Consider the following 12215-nt stretch of genomic DNA (forward strand, 5'->3'; position numbering starts at 1 on the left):
CAATGAGAAAGAATGAAATCTGGCCATGTGTAGCAATATGGATGGAACTAGAGGGTGTTATGCAGAGCGAAATAAGTCAGGCAGAGAAGGACAGCTACCACATGTTTGCACGTATAGGAAGATTAGGAGGAACTTAACGGAGGACCGTGGGGGAGAAGGGGGAGGGGGAAATAGTGGGGGAGAGGGAGGGAGGCAAACCATGAGAAACTCTTGAATGCTGAGAACAAACTGAGGACTGATGGGGGTGGGGGCGAGGGGAAGGAGGGTAATGGGCATGGAGGAGGGCACTTGTGGCGATGGGCACTGGGTATTATATGGAAACCAACTTGACAATAAACTATTTAAAAATAATAATAATAATACAATGATCCATATGTTCCTCACCTAGTAACCACTTATAATCAAATTGGCCATATTTGCTTTTTATCTAACATATCAAATTTGCAACCTAATTTTACACTTCAAGGAACTAGAAGAAGGACAAATAAAATCCAAATTTAGTAGAAGGAAGAAAATAACAAAAGTCAGGCCAGAAATAAATGAACCAGAAGCTAAGAAGACAATAGAGAAGGTCAACTAAAAAATACAACTAGTTCTTTGAAAAGTTAAACAAAATTGACAAGCCGTTAGCCAGACTCACAATAAAAAAAGAGAATTCAAATAAATAAATTCAAATAATTTCAAAGAAATTAAAAACATGATATCATAATTCATACTACAGACATACAAAGGATCATAAGAGACTATTATGAATACTTACAGGCCAACAAATTAAACAATCTAGAAGAAATGGATAAATTCCTAAAAGCATAAAGCCTACCACGTCTGAATAATGATGAAATAGGAAATCTGAACAGACTGATTACTAGTGAAGAGATTGGATCAATAATCAAAACCCTCCCAAGTCCAGGAACAGAAGACTCCACTGGTGAATTCTGCCCAACATTCAAAAAATAATTAATACTAATCCTTCTCAAACTTTTCTACAAAGTACAAGAGGAGGGAATTCTTACAAACTCATTTTACATCGCCAACATTACTTTGATACCAAAACCAGACAAGGATACCACAAAAAAAGAAAATTACACACCTATATTTCTGATAAACATAGATCCTCAAAGCAAAAATCCTCAACAAAATATTAGAAAGCCAAATGCGCCAATGCATTCAAAGAATCATATACTATGATCAAGTGGAATTTACTCCTGGGTGCAAGGATGGCTCAACATCTGCAAATCAATGTGATACACCACATCAACAAAACAAAGGATACAAATCGTATGACTATCTTAGGGCCCCTGGATGGCTCAGTCAGTTAAGTGGCAGACTTTGGCTCAGGCCATGATCTCACAGCTCATGATTTCAAGCCTCACAATGGGCTCTGTGCTGACAGCTCAGAGCCTGGAGCCTGCTTCGGATTCTGTGATTCCATCTCTCTTCCCCTATCCTGCTTGTTCTCTCTCTCTCTCTCTCTCTCCCTCTCTCAAAAATAAATAAACATTAAAAAATTAAAAATCAAAAAAAAAAAAGAAGAAAAAATACTGCACACTAACCCGAGGTAAATCTCCCTTTCCTTTTCTTCATGTATTCTGGAAACACATGTGCTGTTTTTTCAGCCCCTATTGAATAGATAACCGGTTATGAAATGCAGTTTTACCCTGTGACCTCAGGAATATCACTTAGCCTCTATCTGTAACATAAAGAAATCTGATTATGCAAAAAATAAATATATGGGTATATTTGCATTTTTCTAGAGAAAGAAACCATGGCTTTCATTATCTTTTAAAAAGAATCTGAGACTCCATCCTCAAAAAAGGCTAAGAAGCACTGAATTAGATAATTACTTTCAGTGCTAAAACTGTCAAATTCCATGCAAATATTTGTCACTTATGAAGTAACAGGTATATTTCAGTAAACCTGAAAAACTGCAAAACCTTGAATAGTTTTTGCAAGAGGGAAGTCAGAAGAGCAAAAAGGACTGAGGGAAACAAGAATAAGGTCCTAGACATAACTAATGATGCAAGACATTAACAGAATGTCTAGCAGAAAGTGAAAACTCTGGACCTCAGTTTAACAAACATCTGATAAGGACTTTTGCAACATATAATACTCAAGTAGTTCGAAGTCTCATAAAGATGAGGCGACCATAACACAAGGCAGGATGTGTTAAGTGCCACAAGAGGAACAGCAGAGCACATTAAGGATTAAATGAAGAAGAGATCAAAGCCAGTTGGGAGGTGGGAAATCAGGGGAGGTTTTTATGGAGGTGGTTGCACTCATGAAACAAAACAGCAGGATTTCAGCCAGTAAGAGGGGAGAATAAAAGGGAAAGGAGGAGTCCAAGTTAACAAAATAGCAGATGCAACCACAAAAAAGATGTGGAAAGAAAAGAAATAAAAAATACCGCCTACACTTTGAGCTTGAGAGAACATCACAAAGGATGGGGGGTTAGGAGTTCAGCCCAAGGAGTAGGATCATATAATCTTAGCAGTAGAAGGGATACCACAGCATCTCTTCACATTTGACATTTGAGAATTTTTTGTCAGTTAGGGAGATACCTTAAGATGTCCCTTTAAAACAGTAAGCCACCTTCATAGCTAACCCAGAAATAAAAGCAAATAACATATCCACCTCAAGGGGCACGTAGGTGGCTCAGTCAGTTAAGTGTCCAATTTCAACTCAGGTCATGATCTCAGAGCTCATGAGTTCAAGCTCTGTGTCAGGCTCTGTGCTGACAGCTCAGAGCCTTGAGCCTGCTTCAGATTCTGTGTCTCCCTCTCTCTCTGCCCCTCCCCTGCTCACACTGTCTCTCTCTCTCTCACTCTCAAAACTAAAATAAATGTTTAAAAAATTTTATTTAATAATCCCCACCTCAAAATCTTCACTTATTCACTACACCTAGATATGAGTCATTTTTTTAAACCCCCTCACAACAGGCTACAAGCAGGAAACCCTTCTTCCCTCTCCTCACTCCCAAGTCCAAGTCTTCTACTCCTAAAGCATAATGGGAAATAAAGGAAATAACATATAGTGTTTCTCCCCACCACCCAAAGCAGCAATAATAAAGAAAATAAGTGTTGTATTGTAATAACCAGGCTTAAAAAAAAAAAAAAGAAGCCTGAGATCCCAGGAACCTGCCACTCTCTTCCAACTGAAGTTACCCATTACTCAGTACCTCATCAGCTCAATTTGAAAGCCTCTTTGCATTGTTATAAATTGTTCCAATAAATATTACTATGCTCATAATGGATCACCAATAGTTCAATTTTATCGTGCCCTTGGAACCAGAAGGAAACTAAAATAAACAAACAAAGCCCTTCAGTAATGGCTCTCCTGACACCCAGTTCACACATATACGCCAACACAGAAAATCTCATACATTGGGAATTAAGGCTGAAAGCAGATTGAAATCACACTGGAAGGATAATAAGTACCAAGTTATTAAGTTAGTATTTTAATTCACTTGGTAATAAGGAATGGCCGAAGATACCCAAGAGGAAACACACAATCAGAGCTGTGCTTCTGGAAGATTATGCTTACCATTGCAGGTATGATGGTAAATTACATAAGAGAAAACAGGGTAGCAGGTTATGTTATCAATTTTGGAAAGCAAACTGAAGAGCCCAACTCTAATGATGACAATGAAAAATGAAAAAGAATGAATGAATGATCTGGACAAGAGAGAAAAAAAAAACCTATAGGAGTGCTCACATTTGGATTGAATGATCTAGGATGATGTGATGCAGACCAGTAAGCCCTGTGAGGAAACCCAGGAGGTTCACAGCTCAGGAGTGAGAATGAACTAGAGACCATCATCCACAGAGAAGCGACAGGTGAGTCGTAGGAGCCAACCTCTCCAAAACCGAGAATTCTAAGAAAACAGCAAACTAAGGATAAAACCTTAAGAAACAGTCACATTGAAAGAGGAAGAAAGGCTGGGAAGGGTGGGAGGGCAGCAGCACACTTAGAGAAAGAGTGGTCAGGAGAACGAGATAATTAAAAATATCCCTGATGACAGCATTCCAGGAGACTTATTATGATCACAAAACCAAAATACAAACTAATGAAAAAAAAAAATAGTCAGGAAATTTGAGAAATAGAGGTCATTAGCAACCCTTAACAGTGTAAAAACTGGATTTCAGAACATTAAACAAGATGCAATAGCAGACTCAACATGTTATTTTCAATGTGGCAAAGGAAAGAATGAAACTATTTATATAGCAAAATGCATTTATATTGTTAATAGTTAATAACAAAGCAACTGTGGGGCACCTGGGTGGCTCGGTCTGTTAGGCATCTGACTTCAGCTCAGGTCATCTCGAGGTTCCTGGTTTGAGCCCCATGTCCAGCTCTGTGCTGACATCTCAGATTCTGTGTCTCCTTCTCTCTCTGCCCCTCCCCCGGTCTCACTATGTCTCTCTCTCTCTCTCTCTCTCTCTCAAAAATAAATAAGCATTAAAAAATAATTTTAAAAAATAACAAAGCAACCATAATGAGTTTTGAATTACCTTAGTGGTTAACAAAGAAAAATATAATAAAGGTGACAGAGGATTCAAATCCCCAGGAAACAATGAAAACTTTTAATATCAAATAATGATCCTAAGAATTGCCTTAAAGATATAAAAACCTAAAAAAAAGATTTCAATATAGAAGGCAAGGGCCTAAGATCATCACAAAAGAAACTGCCAAAAGTCATTTACAATTATTTACAAACACACATATTCCTAAACTTTTTTTGTTAACGTAAGAGTAAGAACTACCTCCTCAACAAAACAAAAATACACATAAAATATAAAAACACTCAAATTCTTTTTACATTAAGTGCTAATCACCATCAAATTCTAAATAACTTCTCTTTGGTTTTACATATCAACTTCCCTAATAAAGTAGTTTTACTAAACAAATTCTAAGCCTAAGTCAACAATATTTATTATTAACAAATATCAGGATAAGAGTTGGCATTTGCTCTTTGAAATTATAAAAGAACAGCATCATTCTTGAAAACCAGGCTAATATCTGCTACTTCAAAAGAAAACCTGTGAAAAAAAAGACTGTGTTTACGTCTCAGAAGAACCTAGATGTATGTTTCTAGAAATTCTTTGGCACTGGCAAATTAGGTTTGACTTATGGTACTCCTATCAAGAAATTATAGTCCTGGGGCACCTGGGTGGCTCAGTCAGTTGAGTCTCTGACTCTTGGTTTCACCTCAGGTCATGATCTTGCAGTTTGTGGGATGGAGCCCTGCATCAGGCTCTGCACTGTCAGCACAGAGCCTGCTTGGGATCCTCTCTCTGCCCCTCCTCCACGTGCACATGCACTCAGGAAAAAAAATTTTTTTAAGAAATTATAGTCTTCATTTCAAAAAAGTTATCAACAGTATTTTTGTTCTGCTGGGAGAGGACACAGTCCACTCATAAATACCAAAGGGGTATATCCAAGGCTCTTAAAAAAGTGAATATGAAAAGGCTTCGAGAAAAAAATCACTTTCCTAAGGAAGGCTGGTTCCCTTAACGTTCTGTTTCATGATCTAGGTGACAGTTACAAAAATGAGCTGTTTGTAAAATTAATTGACGTAAACAGTCAGGATCTGTGCACTTTTCTGTACATCTGTGATTATTCAATAAAGTTTGTAAAATAGTCAAATTGTCTCTTCTAGTGAGGAATTACCTGTTGTCATAGATCCGTAACATGGCAATATTAACAAACCATCCAGAGTTGTATCTTGAACATCATAATCATAATCAACAGACTCTGCCATCTGAAAGAGTAACTCACAGCTTTTTTCAATTTCAAACTGACCTGAAAGGAGGGAGGAAAATAATATCAGCAACTAACAGCAAAAAAATATATAAGAATGAAAAAAAAAAAGCCTTCTAGATTAAAATTAGTTTTGCATTAATAGTTATTTTAAATTTCACTTGATCTAAAGGAAATGAACACATAAATTGTACCAAATCTCAACAATAAAATTAGAAATTGAACACCAGTTCCCGGAGAATTTTAACCTCTTCAGGAATAAAAATGTTTATAATCTTCAAGACTTTCATCTTGCTAATACAATATTTGAGAAAGATTCAGTAAAGTTAATCATTAATACAGGAAATTCTAGTCCAAGAGATGCTGCATTTAAGTGTATTTCAAAATACTTAAAGTAATCTGAAAAAGGCAGCGGCTGTTACAATGTCTCACTTCTGAAAGTACAAGGCAGAGTAGGAGGAAAGCGATGAAATGACTCACTTCTGTTAGGAGGATGCTGCTAATTGAAGAATCACACTAGTTTAGGGTTTAACTAATCTATTTTTGACTTCCAAAAAAGGCCTGTCTATGAGAGATGGAATCAACACCTCATGTACTGCCATCACACAGTGCCATTCCACCACTCAACAAAGAAAGGAGCTAGTAGGACGTCTTTTGAAATAATGGAATTAATCATTCACATCCAGGACTGTTTAATGTGGTAGCAGCTCTATATAAGACAGACTAAGAAAAATACTAATAATTTACCATTTAATATCTTTTTATTAAAAGGTCAGCATACTTTATGTATGTTTACTAATGAGACTGGCAGTTTTTATCACAGTGTAGAATTATCTTATATATCTCATATAAGGCATAATATCTAAAACTATTCAGATAAATCATAAAAAAGCAATATGAGTTAAATATGAGCCCGGATTTCCCAACAAAAGTAACACTCTATTGTGATGCCACCTTCCCCTGTTATAAATAGTTAAATTTTTAACCTGAAACTGAATGCTCACCAGTCAGAAAAACCAAGATGTCTCCAGCCATTTCATTCAAATGGATATCCATAGTCACTTTCACAATCTAAAGCAAGAAACACAAGCATAATATGCCAGTGGAAATACAGTACCCCACTCCCAACCACCTCCCCATGTTCCACAGAAAAGTTAAATTTGGTTCTCAAAAGTGCTAGGAACTATGAGGGCTGCCATCACAATACAAGGGAACAAATGAATTAATAAACCACTTAATCAACTAGAATCATAAATATTAAAAAAGACATAAAAAGGATGCCAAGTAATACCGCTTGAATATATGCAGTATTTTCTCTGTCTCGTGGGCCAATCAAATTGCAGAATTTTTCTCTGACTGGATAAAGCCTTCCAGGTATATCAAATATTGGACAATTTCCAAAGAATGCAGAGAGCTTGGCTAATTCCATAGTTGCTGACATCACCACGACCTTCAAATGCTCCTTCCTGTTAGGAGACTTCTCCTGAAATAACTTCTTTAATAAGCCAAATAAGATGTCCTGAAAAAAAAGTAAATTTCTAATAAGTCACAAGTACACCTAACAACCAACTTATTTTAAATATTTTGCTTTCCTAACCAAAGAACTCCTATTTCAATAGATTAAAATGTAAGTAAGGCCAGACAATTCTCTACAAGTTAAAAATCTACCCCAAAGAAGGAAACTAACAAATAACCAATATATTAAAATACTCACTGTAGTTAGAGTTCTCTCATGGGCTTCATCTAAAATGATGACACTGAACTTAGTAAGATTTGGATCTCCCAGAATATGTTTCAGTAAACATCCATCAGTCATATATTTGATTGCAGTTTCCTAATGTTCAAACAGCAGAGTATATCAGCTTACATATACAGTGTTACAGAAATTCACCCCTCCTTTACAGACTAAAATTTCCCCCAAATGTACAGATATTAGGTGATCCAACTAACCTGACTAGATACAAAAGTATGTAAAACAGCCTAACAGCTAGGATGGTAAATTATAAGACATGTGATCTACACAGGGACAGAGATAAGGAACTAAGGTGGATGTTCTAAGATAAAGCAACAAAAGTGACCAATATGGAGATATAACACAGTAGTTAGGGGAAATTGGTAAGATGATGCAATGGCTTCCCATGAGCAAGCTGTAGGAAACAGCAATAAAATGCGATCCATCTCCCTGTCTCAGCTACTGTTTTAGAGGACTCAGGAGAAAAGGTAGAGGAAATAGGTGCACCATTTCCTCTCACTCTCTTCTTCCCTCACTATTCTCATTATTTTAAAAATTATGTCAGTCGACTAGCATTAAAACAAGGTGAGAATAAGATCCAAAGGCCAGGAGTTAATAGCAATATAGACATAAAATGACAGAAATATAGACAGAAAATTCCCCAGCAGTGACCACTAGGAAGACAAAGATAGTATTCTGGAGTCACCGTGTGCCATAAATGATGGCCATTCCTATCAGAAACCATATTCAAACAGGGATTGTTTTGTATCTGGTACAAGATTTAAAAAATCCTGAGGGAATATAAATTGTAACCATTAACTATTAAAAAGAAAACAATTTTATTAAACTTGTTGGTGCCATGAATACAGATGATACTCGATAAATATTTGCTTATTGACTTTTCTAAGTTGTCTGTCCATTTTCCATTGACTTTAGCAATACAAATATACAATATGGATCAACCTTGTAAATATGCTAAATGAAACAATCCAGACACAAAGTACCAAATATTATATGATTCAACTTATAAGAGGTACTTAGAAAAGGCAAATTATAGAGACAGAAAGTAGAAGTTACCCCAGGCTGGAAGGAGGGACGAAGGGACTAATGTTTAGTAGATGTAGTTTCTGATAAAAAAAAAAATTCTGAAAAATAAAGACTAGTGATGGATACACAAGATTGTGAATGTATTTCATACCAATGAATTGTACACCTAAAAATTGTTAAAATGGTAAATTTTATGTTATGTATATTTTAATACTATAAAAATTGTTTCAGAGAATACAAATATAAGTTACATATCCAGGATTCTTACAGCTAAAAAACAAGAGAAATCCTTAAAAAATAAACATGTCATTTATAAACTAACGGAGAAGAGAGAAAATAGGAAAACTATTTCATTAACAATGGGCAACAATCATTAACAACGTGCAACAAAGATTAATTCTTTTTTTTTTTAAAGTTTATATTTGAGAGAGAGTGTGAGCAGGGGAGGGGCAGAGAGAGAAAGAGAATCCCAAGCAGGCTCCAACCTATCACCGGGGAGCCCGACATGGGGCTTGAAACCCACAAACCATGAAATCACGACCCGAGTCAAAATCAAGAGTCAGATGCTTAAATGACCTGTGAGCCACACAGGTGCACAAACAAAAATTAATTCTAATCTGAGGCTTTGTCTCTGAAAATTATAAACGCAGGGGCACCTGGCTGGCCCAATCAGAACAGCATCCGACTCTTGGAACTTGAGGTTGTGAGTTCAAGCCTCATACTGGGTGTAGACGTTACTTAAAATTAAAACCTTTAAACAATAAAAATATATAAATAAAAATGCAAATTTGAAGTTAAAATCTTTCATAACTTTTTCCAACCTTTCTATAAGTTTATAGGTCTTATAGTAATAAAACTTTTGTACCTTAGAGCTGCAATCATCAAAACGAACTTGGTACCCTACTTTGGATCCCAAAGTGCATTTCATTTCTTCAGCAACCCTCTGAGCAACTGATATAGCAGCTACTTTCCGTGGCTGAGTCACACCAATCATACCGTGTTGTGAAAACCCTTTCAAAAACAGAGGTAAAAAACAGAAAACTGTTAACAATTGCTTCCAACTAGAGCTAAACTGTTTCTGACCAAGCAACACAAACTGTTCAAATGTTTCCAAAAGAAAATCCTGCAAATTAACAATATACCATTTTACCAATGCACCATGGAAATTTAAGTGGTAATAAAAAAATAAGAATACATATTCAAAATATACATATTTTAAGACTACATGTTCAAAATACACATATTTTAATTAGGTTTTTTTTCCAATTTCTGTCTAAACATTTACACTAAATAATAAGCCCAAAATTTTTAATTCCTAGGAATTCTATAAATGCCACAGAATTCCTAGATTTACTTTTGCCACAGAAGTTTAAACATACTACCTTTCATATATTTACCATTTTAGTATTTCTGAAAGACGCATCTTACAATTGATGTTTTCTTTCTTTATTAATAGTATGCAAAATAGTGATATGTCTTAATAAATGGCACATCAGATTTAATAGATTAGAATTAATATCAGACAAGAAATTTTTATTTTTTATATAACATCCAATATAATTTTGCTCTATACCGACCTTATGATAGTTTTACCATAGTGAAAGACATTTTAAGGGTAGGTAATTTGTTAGTTGGCTTGGTGTTATGGAGTCAGGGAATAAATATTTACCTGATAACCCTCTGGAGAAAGAACCAAGAAATACTAATGTCAGCAACAGATATCACTATATCCCTTCCCCCTGTAAATTATGAAAATACCTAATGGTTAACAGTCTACTGCAAGACAACCTCATTCTATAGCAGAGAAGCATTATCTACCTATAATTTTATTTGAGATTATTATGACAATTAAAAATGGAAAAATCATCATTTGAATTAATTCCTGAACATGAAATAACACCATAAAAAAGCAGGGACGATGTGGGGAGGGTCAAAAGAAGAATTGAGACTGTAAAACCAATGGTGGGTATTGTGCAATACAGAGTCCTATTAGCTTTTAAGAGGATATTTTTTTAAGTTTATTTATTTTGAGAGAGAGCACTTAATCACACAGGAGAGGGAGAAGCAGAGAGAGAAGGAGAGAGAGAATCCCAAGCAAGCTCCACACTTGTCAGTGCAGAGCTGGACAAGGGGCTCAATCCTACAATTGTGAGATCATGACTTCAGTCAAAATCAAGAGTCAGAGGTTTAACCTACTGAGACACCCAGGTGCCCTAAGAGGTTATTCCCAGAATAAAATTACCTGCTTCATATAGATATTTTGGGAGTTGAGTGGTTTTACCACTTCCTGTATTTCCAGTAACAATAAGGAATGAATTGTCCCTCACAGCTTGAATAAGCTTTTTTCTTTGTTTTTGAATAGGAAAAGTTGGAGTAGTTCCTCCTTCCTGTGATGTGCATCCTTTCTCTTCTGTAATAACAGAAAAACAATTGTGCAATTAAAAGGCCTGTAAAGATACCTTTAACTCAATTTCCTAGAACTGAACAGAGAAAGGCAACAGAATTTCAGGGCTAGAAGGGATAGATCCATGACTTCTCAGGTAAGTCACCTTTGTCCAATTTGTATTTAAGGGTTTACAAGCCCAGAACAACTTTTTAGTAAAATCTAACAACGTGAGCATTTGCTAATGCACGACTCAGAGTACTCGACAAAGTAAGCCTAGCACAAGACAATGTATATGCGAGCAGACCTAAACAGAAGCACAATACCCAATTTTATTAAACAATAGACCAAAAGCTAGAACACTGCAGGAAACTCTCAGCTGAATTTTAAAGAGCCACCTGTGTTTGCTTCTGATTCATGGTTCAAGTTAGGTCCCTGTTCAGAGTGACTGATATCCCAGAAGGCCAAGTGGTGGGTAACCATGGAAACTGGCTCCTGGAAACTGGCTCCCTTCATACCATACCCAAAGGCAGGCTGGCGGCCCGACGAGGGGGGTGGGGGGGGGATGGATGGGTAGAGAACAAAGGCTTTGCGGGCCTGTTTAAGAGCAGAACGCGTCTAGGCGCTGGGGTTCACTTTTTTGTACCCCAGCAGGGTTTTCACCCAACTTGGATCTGGGACCGCCCCCCTCAAGACCAAAGTGCTCACTGGACGCAAAGTTCGCCTCCGGCTTGGAGGGCGAGGAGAACGCTGCAGCCTCCTCTCCACTTTTCTCTACTCGCCAAAGGCGGACTTTTATCCCCCCAAAAGCCCCCATGCCGAAACTCCCGCTGGCCTCCGCAGCGTCCCGCGGACCGCACCTCTATCAGCGATGGAAACAGCCGAAGGCCTCTCTTCCTGAAGGTCTATTGACCGCTCACCCTCCTCCTGCCGCCTTGGCGCCCTGCCCGCGACGGCGGGAAACCGGGACATAGACCTGGCCCGGAGCGGAGGTGAGCACGTCCACCGATCTGGAGAGATGGGAGGGGAAAGGCGAAGACGCGCCCTGATGACGTCGAGGTGTTTACTTCCGCGCGTGCGACTTGGAGCGAGGGGAGGGGGAGATGTTAGGTGACGTGGCGCGCTACCGCCGGAAAGCTCCCCCACCCCCGCGACCTGGCCGGGCCACCAGCCGGGAGGCCACCAGCCAGGGGCTCATCCCTGAGGCTTTCCCGCCATCTGCGGGTGTGTGCTTCACCTCGGGCCTTGATGCCACTTCCAAGGTCCAGAAGGGCCCCCTCCGACTTGTGCGCGGAA

The 12215-nt window shown here is 37.8% G+C and overlaps 1 protein-coding gene across 1 annotated transcript in view; it reads right to left on the reverse strand.

The window, feature by feature from the left end:
- The window catches only part of DHX40 (DEAH-box helicase 40), a 47939-nt gene extending 35981 nt beyond the window's left edge, over positions 1-11958 (reverse strand). The window contains exons 1-7 of the mRNA XM_077745513.1: positions 11780-11958; positions 10779-10946; positions 9402-9547; positions 7472-7591; positions 7049-7276; positions 6762-6828; positions 5668-5799 (exon numbers count right to left, since the gene is read on the reverse strand). Of these exons, the coding sequence (XP_077601639.1) occupies positions 5668-5799; positions 6762-6828; positions 7049-7276; positions 7472-7591; positions 9402-9547; positions 10779-10946; positions 11780-11891 (973 nt within the window). The 5' untranslated portion in view covers positions 11892-11958. The remainder of the gene's footprint in view (positions 1-5667; positions 5800-6761; positions 6829-7048; positions 7277-7471; positions 7592-9401; positions 9548-10778; positions 10947-11779) is intronic.
- Positions 11959-12215: the final 257 nt, after the last annotated feature.

This window comes from Crocuta crocuta, unplaced genomic scaffold, assembly GCF_008692635.1.
Source record: "Crocuta crocuta isolate KB4526 unplaced genomic scaffold, BGI_CrCroc_1.0 scaffold333, whole genome shotgun sequence".
NCBI lineage: Eukaryota > Metazoa > Chordata > Mammalia > Carnivora > Hyaenidae > Crocuta > Crocuta crocuta.